We start from the raw sequence: 20,348 nt of genomic DNA on the forward strand, positions 1-20,348 counted from the left end.
AAAAGCACTAGAAGGAAAACTCACTCGTATGAGCTGCTGGAATTTCTTGTCTCGGGAGAACAATTCCTTGTAGAGTTTTACAGCCTTCTGGTGCTGGCTGCAGAATTCAGTGTATGCCTTTTTCATATGTTCCGCGTTGGTTCCTGAAAACTGCAAAGCAAAGGGTATAAATACGTTTTAAAAAAAATGCTAAAAAAAAACCTGACGATATTGTACTGTGCCTACATACTCGGTAAAATACTCATGAGGAAGACGCTGCTACACCAAAGGTAGAAGATCCTCATATGCACCTTGAGCGATTTCTCCTTTTCTTAAAGGGATTTTCTGGGATAATTGAAAATCTAACTGGGGGCTGAGGTGGATTAGAATGAAAAATATGATACCCTCCTACCCTTGGTCCTTGGTTTGGGAGGCACGTACCCATACCCTTTGAATTTCAGATAGTTACGACGTCAGTGGTCCCATATTATGTAATGGTGACATCACTATTATCACATCATTGGCACCCAACATGTAACCAGTGAGGCCAGTGATTGGCAGGAGCAGTCAACTGAGCCCCCAAAACAGTCCCACCCCGACTCCCAGGTAGTTTTTCCATTTTCCATTATCCCAGACAGCCCCTTTAAGATTTCCAATTGTTTCAATTGAAGGAGCAGTCAGGCTATAACTCTCAAGAAAATGTATTATAATAGTATTATAATAGCGCCCCCTAGTACTTTGAGGCACATCTCTACATCTCCTGTGCAAATATAACACACACTTACCTGGTTTATGAGGATGTCACCCAGCTTGTTGATGACAAAGTTCTTGTTGCTGTCAGATGCCAAGGAGTCTTTTCGTCTCTCGAGGAGTTGAATGAGGAATCGGATGTGGATATCACTAAGTTCATCCACACAGGGGAACATCTTCTGGACCAGGGCGGGATCCATCTGCAGGTCGTCCAGCATTCCTTTGCGGAATAAGTTGGTCATGATTTTCAATGTGCGAACATGGTGGACCTCAGTCTGGATAAGCTCTGAGAACATCAGGAAAGGAGACATGTCAGTTCGCACAGTAATGCCTTGAGGACCACTATGCATTTATAATTGGCAAACAAAATTGAAAATTAATACAGCCTATGTATGAGTGTGAAACTGTCCCCCCCCCCCCAAAAAAAAAACGGCTGTTTTTTTCGATCCCGGACGAGCCCCCAATATTATGTTGTCTCCGCCTCTCACCATATATAACATCCTGGCGTTTCATCACATCTTTCTTGTGCTGTTGTAGATAATTATTGTCCACCGCTGTGCTCCACGAATCTGCCTCAAACTCTTTCTCATCTGTAGCAAAATCGCTCATCAGCTGACTGCAGATGATGTCGGCTCCTGAAGACATTAAAATGGAGTGTGAACAGTGACCTCCCATCAGTGACTTTGCAATTACGGTGAATCTACAACATCACTGGTCAGTTATAATATTAGTATATCAAGGTATTCTATGGGATCTGGAAAGAAAACCTCCATTCTTTACACTGCAGGACTAGTAAACAGGTTAAGTACAACAAAGTAACTGTATCTGTATACGTGTAGTTCATATGGAGCGGTGAAGAAGCAGAGATACCGACCTCCCTCATCAATCAGAGACTCCACAGACAGCGTTCTGTTCCTCATATTCAGAGAGTCCGTAGACTGAGACAGAATCCTGCGTATTCCCAGCGGACTCTCATCATTCAGATTCCTGCAGGACACAAAATTTATATCAACATGGCACCCCGAATTTAATCAGAACAATAAAAATTTCCATAAAAAACTCCAGTCTCACCCTGCAATATTGGTTGTGGAGACACTTTTAGAGAGAGACAAAGATGGCCGCCCTCGGCGTGAACCTAGCAGGGAGTGTCGAAGGCTGTCGGAAGGGTAGATGGCAGAGTTGGGTCTCTCCCTTAACGTAGTAGCTGCAAGGCAAAAATTAAACATTGCATTTCCGGTCTATAATTTCTACATGCAGTACTCAATATTTCCTCATGGTGGCGGTAAAGTATCAAGGATTTAATCATACGCAGACCCTTCTTTACAAATGTACAGGGAAAATATGCAGGTCTTTCTCTTATTCTACAATGTAGGTGAACCTTTTAGAGTCCGAGTGCCCAAACTACAACCTAGAGCCCACTAATTTATCACAAAGTGCCAACATGGCAATTTAACCTTAATACTGTACCGATCCATAATTGTAGACAGTCACCGATGGTCTGTAATAATATCACATGTCTGCTATAAAACAGATACTGTGTCACAAAAATAGTGAAGGACCCCTACACAGTACAATCTGCTCCACAGTGGCCCATACACAGTACAATCTGCTCCACAGTGGCCCCCACACAGTACAATCTGCTCCACAGTGGCCCCCACACAGTACCATCTGCTCCACAGTGGCACATACACCGTACAATCTGCTCCACAGTGGCCCATACACAGTATAATCTGCTCCACAGTGGTCCCCACACAGTACAATCTGCTCCACAGTGGCCCATACACAGTACAATCTGCTCCACAGTGGCCCATACACAGTACAATCTGCTCCACAGTGGCCCCCACACAGTACAATCTGCTCCACAGTGGCCCATACACAGTACAATCTGCTCCACAGTGGCCCATACACAGTACAATCTGCTCCACAGTGGTCCCCACACAGTACAATCTGCTCCACAGTGGCCCATACACAGTACAATCTGCTCCACAGTGGCCCATACACAGTACAATCTGCTCCACAGTGGTCCCCACACAGTACAATCTGCTCCACAGTTGCACATACACAGTACAATCTGCTCCATAGTGGGCCCCAAACAGTACAATCTGTTACACAGTGGCCCCCACACAGTATAATTCGCTCCACAGTGGGCCCCACACAGTACAATTTGCTCCACAGTGGCCCCCACACAGTACAATTTGCTCCACAGTGGCCCCCACACAGTATAATCTGCTCCACAGTGGCCCCACACAGTATAATCTGTTACACAAGAGAAAATCCAGCACCAGCGTGATGTTTTCTTTAAAACTTAGCTTTTATTATTCCATACTAAAAGCCATACATCAAAAATGTTCTTTTGGGATGAAATTTTAGAGCATTTCGACAATGTCCCAGCTCTGACGCGTTTCGAGGATAAATGATCCCCTTAGTCGTAGCCTTAATCTGTTCCACAGATGGGTGCCCACAGAGAGGGCTCTAAGTGCGTCCTCTGGCACATGTGCCATAGATTCGCCATCACAGTCCTATATTGTCACATGATGCACTAGACGTCTGTTCAGACCTGAAGAACCAACGACTTCCTGATTTTGCAGTTTAACCCCCTTGTGTTCTCAAAGCCACGAGTTCACTTCATTATGGACCTTGGGACGTCTGTTCCCAAGGCCTGTATGCAATTACCCCCCTTTTATTACGCCATATAAAGGGAACATTATAACCGGTCGCACCGGTTTCTACGCCTGCTTGCGGTCATACTTACACTTGTTCCTCAGAGACACGTTCTGTAGGGCTGAATTGTTTTTCAAGAAAGCTGCTTTCTGTTGCTGTAAAAACAAAAGAAAAAATATATATTTTATGAGCCGAATCCCTGACCCGTGGCCTTATGTGCCCTCCGACCCCGGCTAGAAGCCCAGATTTACCTTCTGTTTCACCTTTGTGCAGCTGGGAAGGGCGTCTTTACAGCGGTTATGTATGGTGACGCTGCAGGCTGAGGGAGGAAGAGGAGAAGATCGGTCAGTTATCGTTTTACTTATTATATCACAATCCAATATGGCTGCCTATCTCCATGTGACAACGGTAGCGTAAACAGAGCCTAACTGCACATACTTAGCAAATCAATGGCGATCTCAGGCGTCGTGAACAATGCGGCCTCTTCACATCATATCAAACACAGCGCCACCCATGGTATAGTGGCCGCACTTGGTACTGCAGCTCAGCCCAATTTACTTTAAAAGGCCCTGAATGAAGTTTCTTGATGGCAATGTGAATACGGCACTACCATAACATAAAATCCTCTATAGCACAGTAACGGTACAGGCCTGATGCCCCATGACAACACTTCCTGTCACGTGTCCTGGCGGTTTGGCATTGCTATAGTGATACTACAGGATGTAACCGCTTCAATGTCCATACGTCAGATAAGATGTAGACAATGGTGATGATGGCGATTCGGCCCTCTTTGCTTTTGAAACCCCCAGTCGTAGTTACCGCCATATACACATAATAATAGAGTTCGTCCGCCCCGGGATATGTAATGACGGTTGTTTCAGGACAGGCGCTTCCTCTTTGATATAAATAGATAGCGGAAACCCCTCCTCGGAGCCGTTGGCCATCGCTCAGGGCTTTACACCGCTCCTCGGCAGGCAGTGTATGGTCCTGAACACCTTACGGAGGTTGTATCTCACAAGATGGTGAGCTCATAGGCACGAGGCGCGGCGACACGCTGTCATTACACACAATTAGGCCCAAATAATTGAATTTCCTGGTTGTGTCTGATCCATGAATTAACTCTTTAATGGGGGTTCAGACTGGGCGACGGTTAGAAGGCCTCTGCCAACGTACAGCGCCTCGAGGGAGATGACGTATGGCGAAACTGCAGAGCCGGTAATGAGATGAACGAGGGCAGACAGACAACTCATCTCCTGTAACGTCTCACAAAAGCTCCATTGTGCGAAGGCTGGAGCGTACAGATACTGCCGTCCGTGTCACCGAATCACAAGCTCTCAGCTGAGCGCTGCAACATCCTGATAACTTCTATGTGGTGAAGAGAACAAGGCCACGGGGACCAGTCTGGTATAGTGCTTGGCATGGTCAGCCATTTTGTATAGGTAGCTAATGCTCGAGCTATGAGCTTCACTCCCCAATGAGGTGGAAACCTGGGCCTGCAAACAAAATGGTCGCCGCAATGTCTGATGCCTGGCCGGTCCTTGGGTATGATACAGATTATAATAACCTAGGAGCAGAGCACAGTAATGGCGGAATCGGGGTATTAGGACTACGTTGTGCGGTGCTATTACCTTAGCGCTCTATGGCGATATTAGTATTACAAAATGGCTGCCGCAGATATACCAATTGCAAGAAAATGTCTTAAATTTAGCAAGATAAGAAACCATGTATGTGAACTTTCACCTTCCCGTGCACACACCCTGCGACCACATCCTCTCCCACACCCCCGGATGCGATACCGTCCTAGGTGCTAATACATGTAAATGGCAGGCTCGGATACATTAGATATAGATGGAGGCTTAGATACAGCAGACTGTATCACACATTGGTGACTGTTGTCTCCTTGTATACAAGGCTCTGGAACACTGACGGCAACGTCTCGACACTTTGTTAATTACATTCTGGGCGAGGAGACTTGTCATCAGATTGTACCAGACTCTTAATAACCTCCGACATTAACTAATTAAAATCTGCTTCGTCTTGGAACAGGACTAAAATGGGATTTCTGGAGCAAGGAGACCGTGTTGTAATTCGATGGCCCAACAAGCAGCGGCACAAGAAATACAAATCCTTTCATTACATTTTTTGCAATATTTTGTAGCAAGCAAAACGTATTTGGTTCCATAAAACTACCAGAGAGGGCCCAAGTGTGAAAAAAACAACAAAAAACCACTATGCCAAACATATTCTGAAACTCCTGCCCCCACTTTGCACTGACAGGGGTGATAATAAAGACTGCCCCTTTAAGAACCGATGACAACATTGAGACTCAAAAGAAAAACAAAACAAAAATGGATCCCAAGCCCAAACCTCTCTGTGTACAAGGGAGGGCGAATGGGTGACAAATCAAGATATTTTGGTTTCTACAATCCAAATATGTCAACATAGCAACGGGTTCTAATCCCACACAAAAGTAGATGTAACGGCGAAGAGCGACAGGTGAGTAAGTGTCACGAATATTGTGTGACACAGCGATACAAGAGCGGACAAGGAGCTGGCATGGCGTGTCAGCACTGATGGGATTTACACTTGACTGCAGCTGACCGTCCGCACAGATGTTGTCTGTTGGAACACAAGGAAGCCATTAAGGGGGATGACTGCGCAGCTGCTTGGAAGGGGCTCCCGGCACAGGTGGAGACAGCTGCCCCAACGGTGGACGGATAAAAGGGGTAACTAGATATGGGGGGATTCTAACGGCCTTCACAGGCACTGTAGCCGGGATGGGCAATGAACGAATGACACGAGCCAAAAGTATGATCCTGAGTTATATCCTGTATTATACTCCAGAGCTGCGCTCACTATTCTGCTGGTGCAGTCACTGTGTACATACATTACATTACTTATCCTGTATTATACTCCAGAGCTGCGCTCACTATTCTGCTGGTGCAGTCACTGTGTACATACATTACATTACTTATCCTGTATTATACTCCAGAGCTGCGCTCACTATTCTGCTGATACAGTCACTGTGTACATACATTACATTACTTATCCTGTATTATACTCCAGAGCTGCGCTCACTATTCTGCTGGTACAGTCACTGTGTACATACATTACATTACTTATCCTGTATTATACTCCAGAGCTGCACTCACTATTCTGCTGGTGCAGTCACTGTGTACATACATTACATTACTTATCCTGTATTATACTCCAGAGCTGCGCTCACTATTCTGCTGGTGCAGTCACTGTGTACATACATTACATTACTTATCCTGTATTATACTCCAGAGCTGCACTCACTATTCTGCTGGTGCAGTCACTGTGTACATACATTACATTACATATCCTGTGTTATACTCCTGAGCTGCGCTCACTATTCTGCTGGTACAGTCACTGTGTACATACATTACTTATCCTGTATTATACTCCAGAGCTGCGCTCACTATTCTGCTGGTGCAGTCACCTGTGTACATACATTACATTACTTATCCTGTATTATACTCCAGAGCTGCGCTCACTATTCTGCTGGTGTAGTCACTGTGTACATATATTGCATTACTTATCCTGTATTATACTCCAGAGCTGCGCTCACTATTCTGCTGGTGCAGTCACTGTGTACATACATTACATTACTTATCCTGTATTATACTGCAGAGCTGCGCTCACTATTCTGCTGGTGTAGTCACTGTGTACATACATTACATTACTTATCCTGTATTATACTCCAGAGCTGCGCTCACTATTCTGCTGGTGCAGTCACTGCGTACATACATTACATTACTTATCCTGTATTATACTCCAGAGCTGCGCTCACTATTCTGCTGATACAGTCACTGTGTACATACATTACATTACTTATCCTGTATTATACTCCAGAGCTGCGCTCACTATTCTGCTGGTGCAGTCACTGTGTACATACATTACATTACTTATCCTGTATTATACTCCAGAGCTGCGCTCACTATTCTGCTGGTGCAGTTACTGTGTACATACATTACATTACTTATCCTGTATTATACTCCAGAGCTGCGCTCACTATTCTGCTGATACAGTCACTGTGTACATACATTACATTACTTATCCTGTATTATACTCCAGAGCTGCGCTCACTATTCTGCTGGTGCAGTCACTGTGTACATACATTGCATTACTTATCCTGTATTATACTCCAGAGCTGCGCTCACTATTCTGCTGGTGCAGTCACTGTGTACATACATTACATTACTTATCCTGTATTATACTCCAGAGCTGCGCTCACTATTCTGCTGGTGCAGTCACTGTGTACATACATTACATTACTTATCCTGTATTATACTCCAGAGCTGCGCTCACTATTCTGCTGGTGTAGTCACTGTGTACATACATTACATTACTTATCCTGTATTATACTCCAGAGCTGCACTCACTATTCTGCTGGTACAGTCACTGTGTACATACATTACATTACTTATCCTGTATTATACTCCAGAGCTGCGCTCACTATTCTGCTGGTGCAGTCACTGTGTACATACATTACATTACTTATCCTGTATTATACTCCAGAGCTGCGCTCACTATTCTGCTGGTGCAGTCACTGTGTACATACATTACATTACTTATCCTGTATTATACTCCAGAGCTGCGCTCACTATTCTGCTGGTGCAGTCACTGTGTACATACATTACATTACTTATCCTGTATTATACTCCAGAGCTGCGCTCACTATTCTGCTGGTACAGTCACTGTGTACATACATTACATTACTTATCCTGTATTATACTCCAGAGCTGCGCTCACTATTCTGCTGGTACAGTCACTGTGTACATACATTACATTACTTATCCTGTATTATACTCCAGAGCTGCGCTCACTATTCTGCTGGTGTAGTCACTGTGTACATACATTACATTACGTATCCTGTATTATACTCCAGAGCTGCGCTCACTATTCTGCTGGTATATTTTGGGACGTTTCTTCTGTGCAGTGGGTCTATGGCAGGTTTTCCGCCTATTAGATGACCTGTATGTGGGATTAGAGGGTCGGTTATAGGCGAGGGTCTAATCTGGAATTAGCAGCCATTGCTTTGTGTGGTCTTGTTACTCAGGATAAATAAGCGACAGAGGAAATCTCTCCAGTATTTTCCTTGCAGACCTCAGATTACGGCTCTGAAGCCAATGTGTATTTAGCAGTGGATCTGGCCTGGGGAGCGAAGAGATGAAACGCCAGGGAAGGAAGTCTGGTGTAATTAGTATCGCTGCAGGGGGGATGGCAGAGCGCGGCCGTATTAAGGGGTCCTATGGGAAGTGAGGGGGGCAGTATAATTAAACAGATTAAACTGGAAGGGGAGAGAATTCACCATTTAATTCCAAACATCCCCTAAGGTGCTGATCATTTCTTGAAGGAAATCTCTATCACGGATACAAAATCTTGAATATCTTACAAAATACCCAACATCCGTCACATGTATCCCAAAACTAATCCTCAGTGGACTGGTGGCAGATCACCGATGCTTTACCGGGACCCTTGTTGGAATGAGGAGGGGGTGTCCGACCTCTGTGATGCCCTATCAAAGAGTTCACTTCAAAACATGGTACAACCCCTTTAAGTGAGTGCCCTGAAATTCTACTACCCCTTTAACTGAGATCGGTGACGTCACCCTGTCCATGAGGTGACGTCATCATTTCATGTCCCACCGATCAACTGGAGGAAAGTCAAAGATCTTCAGAGGAGCAAGAAAATAATCTTCAGGCCTGAACCCTGATATCTGGAAGGGGTAAAGGTCTTGGGCCCAATGAAGTAGGGGGTACTGCCCCCATGCCCAACCATTTTAGGGGTCACGTTGCCCATTTAGTGACCTCATCTGATGTGAGATGTCCTGCTGATCAACTGGAGGAAATTCAAAGGTGTCCAGAAAAGCAACAAGTTATCCACTTAAGACGTGGACGCCTGACCCGTGGATCCTGCCCAGACGCCCCACACCTTCATGGGCCCCAGACTAAAGATCAGTGTGGACTCTGGGATCATTCTACGTGGAAATCAGGGTCCCGAGCGAGGAGCAATAACGTATCTCTCAGCGGAGTCTGCCAGCCATATGTAACAGTAATGTATTCTGGGAGGACGGGGGGGGGGGGAGCGCTGTATTCAGACACATTTTTGGAAATGTGCTCATGCCATAGAACAGTATGTTCTGGAAAAAATAAAAAAATCCCACGTTGGCACAGAGAAGACTCGCAGTGTCTCCACGTCTGCTGCTCAGAGGAGATGGGGGGGTGGAAACACTTCATCTTATTCTTAAGGAAGTCTCTACCGTGGATCAAGACACACTGGGGCAAAAGAAGGGCACCATCATGGGTGACCAATGTCATGTTGGACTATCTCCAGTAGTGCCGTCCCCAGCAGGTCGGTCTAGTCCTGCCATACATGGTGACCCTTAGGCCTGCCCTGTACAATACATTAGTCCCCAGGTGGGGGGGCAGTGGGCCAGCCTGAGGTGTAAACGTCTGATTCCTTGGCCATCTGCCGTCCTGTATCGAATGACTGCGGGCAGATGGAATGTGAAACTGGATCTATAACCCGCGGAGAGGCCGGCCGACATCAAAGAGACGACTACTCATAGAGCAAGCCTTAAATGAGAACTCCAGTCACTGAGTGCTGCCAGATCGTCACCGTCTGCGCCCGCTACCTGATCAGTGGACTCCTGAATTTACTGTAACTGCAGGATTTCTACATTATAGTAACGAGACAGAGCCACCGCCATGGTGCGTATATTGTGCACGCCAGCAGACATGTGTCAGACACCACCCACCTCCCTTACTGTATATGGGAGTCGTATGCCTGAGTGTACAGGTCAGGTCATGTGACTATGCTGCGCCCAATAAACTATGGCATGTGGTCTCTTTATTAAACCTGATTGGGGTCATCAATGATGGCTGGTCTACCCTATTAAATTATATGAAAGTCTGCATTGAACCCATCAGGCTTTTTGGGACCAATCATGCATCATCTGGGGTTCTCTGTATCATACTACCGCTTGCCAGCAGTTTCCATAGGAATCAAGGCTTGAAGATGGTGTCCAGTGACCGATTCTTGCGCATGCGCATTGTCCTCAGTGAAGCTAAGGTCAATACACCTCTCTTCCCTGCACATGCTCTTCTCTTTGGCTGCAAGGTGTACCTCGGCTTCACTGGCCACAGTGCGCATGCGCAAGAGTCTCTAAGCAGCCTCATCTCAGCTGACACCAGAAGAACATGGCGGTATGATACAGCGCCTGACAGGTTCCCATTAATATTTGGTCATATATGGTCAGACAGGAGGGTTCCAAACTTCAGTACTATACCACTGCTCTCTGCCAGCAACCTTAGGAATCAAAAATTTGATACCCAGTGTCCAATGAAGGACTCCGGCGCATGCACTCTCCATGAGGACCATACACCTTGCTGTATTGCACATGCTCTGCACTTCATACATATGTCCAGCTAAGTAAAATGTATTGACCTAGGCTTCACTGATCAAAGTGCGCATGTACTGGAATCCCTCCGTGGACTCATTTCAGCTGACACCAGCAGAACATGGCGGTATGATACAGCGCCTGACAGGTTCCCATTAATATCTGGTCATATGTGGTCAGGCAGGCGGGCTCCAAACTTCAGGATTATACCACTGCTCTACCCAGTGTGCAATGAAGGACTCCGGCGCATGCGCTCTCCATGAGGACCATACACCTTGCTGTATTGCACATGCTCTGTACGTCATATATTTGTGCAGCTAAAATGTATTGACCTAGGCTTCACTGATCAAAGTGCGCATGTACCGGAATCCCTCCGTGGACTCATTTCTATGATATATATCCATTAATACATGGTCATATGGGGTCAGACAGGCATTCACCTTAATCTATAGCCAATCTCACCCACAGCAACAAAGCTTAGCATAAATAATGGTGAAAACCCCTGCGTATAACAGAATGTAGGCGGCATGTGACGTCTGTGCCCAGTTCCTCAGCGTCTTTGCCCCCATCACCCAGCAGACCTGTGGAATTTAACCATTCCCTTCCCCTTTGTTGCCTGCGGAGGTCTTTGCAGCTCACCTACTCGGAGTGCTCATATCTGCTGCAACACCCACACACAGAGCAATTCATTACAGACACATTAGACACTGCCTGGCGGATACACTGAGCGAAGGGTCTACGCCCATCACAATGGGGGACGGTGACCAGGGCTAGGCCATAGGGGTTGGGAATACTATTAAGAGACCCCAGAGATCTCAGAGGTGACCGGGTACAAGGGTTCACATACTTACTGGGACAAATAAGAGCCTCCTTTGCGGTGATGCTCTTGCTACAGACGAAACACATAGTGGTCCCGGACACGGTGATGGTGGTGAAGAGGTGGCCATTAGTGTAGCGGGTGTCCTTGTCCTTGGCGTCTTTTTCTCTCTCCTTCATTTTCTCTTTTTCCTTATTCTGTAAAGAGAAGATACAGAGCGGTCAGTGGTCCATCCTCAGACCCCTGTCTCCATCATCCCACCCACCACCACCTGGACCTGAAGGTCACCTCCTCTAATCCGTACTAAGGTCATCCCCAAACATGAACCTACCAGTCCTGTCACTCCCTGTCGCTCGCTTGGACGCTTGGCCCTCCAGGTCATGGTCTGGAGCTTGCGAGGGGAGACTTCCCCCCGGGCAGGGCCGTGGATGGAGGGACTGCGGAGAGTGTGCTGGTGCTGCATCCCTGGGTAAATGCTGCATTATCCACCAACACGAGAGATTCCTGAAATATCTCTCCGCTCACTAGTTTTCTATGTATAACCATGACAACCATCAACGGAGCCAGGAGCCTCCCTCATCTACTAACATCACTGCAGAGGAGACAGCGCCATGCCACCAACTTACCAGAGTATCACACCGCCCGCGTATCTAAGCTCCATGTGCGATACCGGACGCTGAGATATGTATCTAAGCTCCATGTGCGATACCGGACGCTGAGATATGTATCTAAGCTCCATGTGCGATACCGGACGCTGAGATATGTATCTAAGCTCCATGTGCGATACCGGACGCTGAGATATGTATCTAAGCTCCATGTGCGATACCGGACGCTGAGATATGTATCTAAGCTCCATGTGCGATACCGGACGCTGAGATATGTATCTAATCCTATCATGTGCGATACTGGACGCTGAGATATGTATCTAATCCTATCATGTGCGATACTGGACGCTGAGATATGTATCTAAGCTTCATGTGCGATACCGGACGCTGAGATATGTATCTAATCCTATCATGTGCGATACTGGACGCTGAGATATGTATCTAAGCTTCATGTGCGATACCGGACGCTGAGATATGTATCTAATCCTATCATGTGCGATACTGGACGCTGAGATATGTATCTAATCCTATCATGTGCGATACTGGACGCTGAGATATGTATCTAAGCTTCATGTGCGATACCGGACGCTGAGATATGTATCTAATCCTATCATGTGCGATACTGGACGCTGAGATATGTATCTAAGCTTCATGTGCGATACCGGACGCTGAGATATGTATCTAATCCTATCATGTGCGATACCGGACACTGAGATATGTATCTAATCCTATCATGTGCGATACCGGACGCTGAGATATGTATCTAATCCTATCATGTGCGATACTGGCCACTGAGTTATGTATCTAATCCTATCATGTGCGATACCGGACGCTGAGATATGTATCTAATCCTATCATGTGCGATACTGGACGCTGAGATATGTATCTAATCCTATCATGTGTGATACTGGCCACTGAGTTATGTATCTAAGCTCCATGTATCTAAGCTTATGTGCGATACTGGCCGCTGAGTTATGTATCTAAGCTCCATGTATCTAAGCTTCATGTGCGATACTGGCTGCTGAGTTATGTATCTAAGCTTATGTGCGATACTGTATACTGAGCTGTGTATCTAATCTTATCCTGTGTGATACTGTATACTGAGCTGTGTATCTAATCCTATCCTGTGTGATACTGTATACTGAGCTGTGTATCTAATCCTATCCTGTGTGATACAGTATACTGAGCTGTGTATCTAATCCTATCCTGTGTGATACTGTATACTGAGCTGTGTATCTAATCCTATCCTGTGTGATATACTGTATACTGAGCTGTGTATCTAATCCTATCCTGTGTGATACTGTATACTGAGCTGTGTATCTAATCCTACCCTGTGTGATACTGTATACTGAGCTGTGTATCTAATCCTATCCTGTGTGATACTGTATACTGAGCTGTGTATCTAATCCTATCCTGTGTGATATACTGTATACTGAGCTGTGTATCTAATCCTATCCTGTGTGATACAGTATACTGAGCTGTGTATCTAATCCTATCCTGTGTGATACTGTATACTGAGCTGTGTATCTAATCCTCTCCTGTGTGATACTGTATACTGAGCTGTGTATCTAATCCTCTCCTGTGTGATACTGTATACTGAGCTGTGTATCTAATCCTATCCTGTGTGATACTGTATACTGAGCTGTGTATCTAATCCTATCCTGTGTGATACTGTATACTGAGCTGTGTATCTAATCCTATCCTGTGTGATACTGTATACTGAGCTGTGTATCTAATCCTATCCTGTGTGATACTGTATACTGAGCTGTGTATCTAATCCTCTCCTGTGTGATACTGTATACTGAGCTGTGTATCTAACCCTATCCTGTGTGATACTGTATACTGAGCTGTGTATCTAATCCTATCCTGTGTGATACTGTATACTGAGCTGTGTATCTAATCCTATCCTGTGTGATACTGTATACTGAGCTGTGTATCTAATCCTATCATGTGTGATACTGACTGCTGAGCTAAGTATCTAAGCCTCATATGTTGGATACTGACTGCTGAGATGCGTATCTAAGCCTCATATGTGTGATACTGAGTGCTGAGCTGTGTATCTAAGCCTCATATGTATGATACTGACTGCTGAGCTATGTATCTAAGCATCATATGTGTGATATTGTATACTGAGCTATGTATCTAATCCTATCATGTGTGATACTGGACGCTGAGTTATGTATCTAATCTTATGTGCGATACTGGCTTCTGAGATGTGTATACAATACTATCATGTGTGATATTGGTTGCTGAGCTGTGTATCTAAGCCTCATATGTACGATACTGACTGCTGAGCTATGTATCTAAGCCTCATATGTGATACTGTTGGATGTGCTATGTACCTAATCCCATCAGATGCAATATGGTCTTTAAAGGCTTCCATGACACTTGAAGGGATTGTGCCACCATAAAATGGTCTATTTTTAAGTTTGGGGGGTTTTTGTTCTGTTTTTTTAGAATCTATTTAAAAAAAAATATTTAGAAAATCACTCTGGTGACTAAGCCTAATAATAGAATGACAATTCTAACTGGTAATTCTGTCTGGGTTTTCTTCCGAAGAAGTCAGCTAATTTACATCCCAAACAATATCGGGCACATACAATGGCAAGCGGTGTGCAGTGAAAGTACACGGTCTCCATAGACGGTAATGGGGTCCATGGGCTTTGACTGCAAACCGTTGCCAATGCGTTGGGTAGTCCGTTCAGGGGGGAATGGGGGGTCCCCATGCAGACTCCGTGAACGGATTACCGAACGCAGATTTGAACCAGTGTTACAATAGAAGATAACACCACTTAACCATCGCCTCCCCCAACCTACTGAGCTGTGTATCTAATCCTATCATGTGTGATACTGGCTGCTGTGCTGTGTATCTTAGGCCATGACCATGTAGATGTTCAGGGTCTGCACAGACAGTACATGGATGATACACATGTGCCTCACGTGGGCCCATGGATTTCCTACAGTGAGACCAGGCCGCAGAGCCCTGATCTGAATTTTGCTCTCGGCCCCCTACACGGACTGTAGTAATATAGAGCTAATGGGCCCGTGTTCTGGCTGCGACAATGCCCGCCATCGTGTTGATGGAGTCTAATACTATTGTGTGATACACACGGCAGAGCCCCCATTAGTCGCACATTACCAGGGTTAGTCACGGCTTTGCAGCCATTGATAGATACGACCCCCCTGCCCTGGGAACACTGGCGGCCATATTGATTTTCCCAGCAGTGAGCACATCCTGAGATTTCATGGGTAGTAAACTAAAATTTGCTGAGTTGAGCGGTCAGCGATCTCTGAGGAGTCATCAGAGGAATTTACAAGAAGTCGTAACTAGAATACCCCCCCTTACCAGACAAAACACAACAGGGGGAAGGTGAATCACTGGCAGTATTATATCCTGTGTCACTTCATACATTCCTCTAGTCACTGTTTAACCTTTCTGTCAAGCTGTTATAACAGGACGCTCATTGGGAACTGCTGACTCCAACCTGCGCCTCTCCGGCAGTCGGAGAACTACAACTCCAAGCATGCCCTGATGGGCGCAGGCTGGGGGACACTGTCCTGTATATAGTCTGATGCGTCGCTCACTGGCTGTAGATTACAGGATTGGGTAATATCTGACAGAGGGAACAGGGTTTCCGGGTGACACAAGTCCAGTATTTCCTGCTGTTGTTACTGAGTAACTCCGGCTCCCACCGTGACCCTCAGACGCCATCACTTACTCAAGGCCTTCAAGAAACTCTCCAACGTCTATGCAGTATCTAGGACCATTGCTGCAGGCCTTAGGTGACCGGTCACAACATAATGGGAGTTGTAGTTTTGCCAGAGGTCGGAGATCACTGGCCTTAGTAGACTAATCTGTCATGTAGTCGCTCGATAGACCCCGGTGCCGGCCAGCAGATCCCACAGACCCAAAATGGGCCCATCTGGCTCTGCTGCGTGACTATCATTTTGGTTGGATTTAATTGTTATGGTCAGAATTCAGTTAATTATGATATTCCTCTGTTGTTCCTCCTGGAAATGTATGAAACAATTGACAACTGGGTATTTAAAGTCAATAGGATATACCCTTACACCGTTAGCAGAGAATGGACCGTGTGACTAAATACGGACGGGCTCCACTGGCTTACAAACATTTCCAGGAAGGGTAACAAAGGGACAATGCAGGGGGTTGTCTTTTACCCCATGCCCCCTCCCTCCGAGGATCCAGCAGAGGGATCGGTGCTCTGATCAGACCGTGAACGTGACCGTGATATGTTATAAACCCTTAAAATAACGTCACGGTACTGGTTGTCAGAAAACGAATAAAGTTACACTTTCTTGAATGCTTTCTCTTAAGATACAAAATGGCCGCCTCCATTGTTGTCATGGACAACGTTTATTCCCCTCCCCCCAAACATTTTTTGGCTTTACTGCCATGTAATTGTGTCCATGATTATTATTTTGCCTCCTAGGCCGGACGCGGGCTGTTATTATTAGTAATGTGCTGGCCCTGAGGAGTCTGCGCTTCCTGTTCATGCGTCCTGCAGATTATACCGAGCAGAGAAGACAGACACAGGCCCCATCATACAGAAGAGAATCAAGAAATATCAGACATATGGCGACCAAGACGCTTTGTGACTCCTTCTCCAACAAACCGGGCCCCTTTTGCTCTTCGAGGGAGACTCCAGTTGGTGAAAGGACCATCATATATTACCTACATTGAGCGCCATCTTTTCTCCCTGTACTTACAGTACGGTTTCTACATTGTAGTAACATGCGGTAATCATTTCCATGACACGTGAAGAGATCGTGTCACCAAAAAATGGCCGATTTTTAAGTTTTTAGGTTAAATATTTTTTCAAATTTTTTATTTTATTTTTAATGTTCCGTATCGCCAGCCATTTAATGAAAAGAAATGGCGTCGAAGCCTAATAATAGATTGACAATTCTAATTGCCAATTCTGTATTTGCAGCAGTCACCTCATTTACAGCCCAGACAGGATTACAATAGAAGTTAACACCACGGAGCCATCATTACATCCAATACTGACAATAATGTCACAGCTAACACAGGGCACATATTAAAAACTGCCCCATAGACCTGAATGAGTTGGCTCCAGACTGTTGCTGCCATGAAACTGCTGTAAAGCAGATCACTAAATGCTGTTAACAGAGCAGAGGAGAAGCTCAAGCAAGATGGCCGCCCCCATAGTCATGTACAGACTAGAGAAGTAAAAGATTTCTGCCGACAATATCATTACTGAAGGTTACCACTTGCTTAAAAGGGGGGATGTAAACAAGAGCAACAAATCGTCACCTGTATCCGGCTGAATAGACCCTTATTATCCCACATAAGAAAATGAATCCTCGATATGTTAATAAGCTTTCCTTAACGTGCACCTCCAATTAGAAAACAACTCTCCATCCATGAATAGTACGGGTGAATATAAGGAACTTTGTAATATATCTTCTTTAGGAAATAGGTTTCCTCCTCCTCTTATTAGACTGCCTACTATCCAAATCATAGAAGTCTATGGAGAGGGGAGGATAGTCATTGATACATTGCATCATCTGTACAGAACTATAGCAGAGTCAGAAAAGCTCCTTCGCTCACGTTGTAACCGTGTCCTTTCCAGCAACCTCCTCCTTCCTTCTCCATAGACTTCTATTATATAAAAGTCTATGGAGAAGGAAACAGATTTCTATTCATGGATGAAAAGTTGTTTTATAGTTGGAGGAACACTTTTAAAAAAAATTAACTTTCTTGGAATATCCCGGGAAAAAAAAAAGGAGACTTCCAGAAACGGAAGAGATTGCAAATCTCCAAGGCGCTGCAGAAGACTCCCAGAAAATCCAAACGGCAACGCTTTATGAACATTTCCTGTACTACAATGGGATTCTGCACAGTCAGACTCTTTAAATTTACTATCAAAAAATGTTGCAGTAGATTGTATGACGTGATCGGTTGCTGCAAATATTATCAGGCAACATATAACGGTCTCATTAGCAAGGGTTATCAATGTCAGGTCGGTGGGGGCCCAATACCCGACACCCCGCTGATCATAAGATTGCCGGTGGTTTTGCCTCGCTGTCACATGACATGACATCTCTAAAACCAAATGGGAAATCCGAGCTCAGCATTTGACTATGTAAATGTAGGATTGACTCCTAATTTGGTTACAAATCCCCTGTCAGTGAGGAACGTGGGATTAAGGGCTTGCGCGTCCCCAAATGGCTTGTTGCAGACATTTCTGACAGTCTCGGTCATATCAATGGGGTTTCGGAGATCCGGGAGCTTGCTGCCAAAACAACCCCATTTGGTCGTAGAAATTTCTGCAACAAATGCAGGTTACCGAACCCAGAGCCGTGCAGACTTCCCTCCCGTACTAGATCTGCCCCCGCCAGTTACTAATCCCATTCCTATAAGAGATTACATCACCTCGGTGGTTAGGTTATCCCAATCTCGGTAAAGTTTAGGCTTCTCGTATTTCGCCTGCACCTTTCAGACTACACAGAGGTCGCCGGTATCTTGTGCGGTAATTACCATTAATACATCTCTGGCCTTAGTAAACATTGGCGCAGGTCGGCTGCGTGAGGGCGGCTGTCAGGCGGCAGGTTGGGCGGTCAGGTACCTCACCGCTGGTAATGGCGCAGTGTGATGACACAGAGCACCTCTCCTAACAACGGGAACAGCTGGCGGGGATCAGGAGGAGCTGAAACCTCCAGGGGATTTACTGGCATCCGCAGCGAGATAAAGCATACGACACAGTACCAGGCACCGCAGGGCCGAGCACATGGAGGTATACGAGGGTCACAGCATGTATACGGTTAACGCAACCATAATGAGAAATCCTATTACACCCCATGGCCTCTATCCCCATAAACGTCATGGTCGGATGATAGTCATCTTGTGAAATGAGGCAAGTTTTTATTATTTACAAAGTTCCCCCCTGCCTTGTTGTATTCTGGTTCTCTTCTCAGTCGTAGGAGCAGAAAACCAAAAGTGATGAGTCTTGTGGCCGTCAGCAGCAGCACGCCATAGACTCTGGTGGCTTATAATGGAGTACATTGGGTTCGGTCATGGGGACCGCCATTGTACCAGTAGAGGTAATGGAACGCGCTGCTATTTCTGATGGGAAAGTTGACGGATTTTGCAATAAAGACCCCTGAGACAGAACTTATGGATGTGGCCATACATGAGACCATACATGGCCATCCCACCAGTGTCAGACAGGGGTGTCTAGGGACTACCTGTAACGTTCATTCCTTTTTTGGGGAATCGGGGGGCACCGTATAGCTGTGAGCCATGGAATCAACGCCAACTCTGTTATTTCTCCATAGCCTACTCTGACTCCATTAATGGCTGACCGCCATGGTCAGACAGAAGCCATAAATCTCCTCTATTTCATTAAAAAGCCAGTGATTGATCCCTATGAAGATAAATGACTCCATCTCCACAACCCTGACCTCAGAGTCTTGCTGCTGTTTGGCATCTGAGGCCCCACAGCGATGTCGGCCATGTTGGGGACCAGGGAGGGAGGATATTGGACGACCTGACTGAGCTACAGTATATAATACATGGAGATATATCATTTTGGCTATGATGTTCCCATGCTAACTCTCTGTATGGAGTGCAGTGAGTAGGTGACGAAGGGCTGGGGGCCAAACCTGGTTCGGAAACCGACCCCACTACATTCTGTCCCTCTTTATAAACCGAGACCGTACTACTAAAATGTATACCTCTTGTCAGATCTGTGCCCATGGAGCGATGCAGAACTTTATACCCGATACCTCTATAGGATGACATCACGTCCCAGGGAATGGCTGTGATGAGGACTGGCCCAGTCTATAGAGGAGCGGCCTATACGGCACAACGCCGGCTGTACTAGCACATAGAATTCTGCTTAGTAAACTTGTTTCCCTGGTAATGTTCAGGGTAAAGTTGATCTTTTCTCCCTGTCACATTATTTGGCTGTGAGTCATGCAGATAGGTCGCCAAATTTATCAGGAGCAAGGTGTTTATCCTAAAGGAGGCGCCACACATTACATAGAAGCAGGGTGGTTATCGCACCACCGCCAAACTAACAATTGTCTGGTGAACCATCGGTCTGGAGACGTAGTCCTACACAGA

The 20,348-nt window shown here is 45.8% G+C and overlaps 1 protein-coding gene across 2 annotated transcripts in view; it reads right to left on the reverse strand.

Annotated features, from left to right (window-relative positions):
* The window catches only part of ARHGEF2 (Rho/Rac guanine nucleotide exchange factor 2), a 172,537-nt gene that overhangs the window by 12,206 nt on the left and 139,983 nt on the right, over positions 1-20,348 (reverse strand). For both annotated transcript variants that reach the window (XM_075283299.1, XM_075283300.1), the window contains 8 exons: positions 11,668-11,830; positions 3,642-3,709; positions 3,482-3,545; positions 1,801-1,933; positions 1,604-1,716; positions 1,218-1,364; positions 765-1,015; positions 25-150 (listed from right to left, as the gene is read on the reverse strand). In XM_075283299.1, coding sequence (XP_075139400.1) covers positions 25-150; positions 765-1,015; positions 1,218-1,364; positions 1,604-1,716; positions 1,801-1,933; positions 3,482-3,545; positions 3,642-3,709; positions 11,668-11,830 — 1,065 coding nt within the window. The remainder of the gene's footprint in view (positions 1-24; positions 151-764; positions 1,016-1,217; positions 1,365-1,603; positions 1,717-1,800; positions 1,934-3,481; positions 3,546-3,641; positions 3,710-11,667; positions 11,831-20,348) is intronic.

The sequence above is a fragment of the Leptodactylus fuscus genome, chromosome 7 (assembly GCF_031893055.1).
Source record: "Leptodactylus fuscus isolate aLepFus1 chromosome 7, aLepFus1.hap2, whole genome shotgun sequence".
NCBI lineage: Eukaryota > Metazoa > Chordata > Amphibia > Anura > Leptodactylidae > Leptodactylus > Leptodactylus fuscus.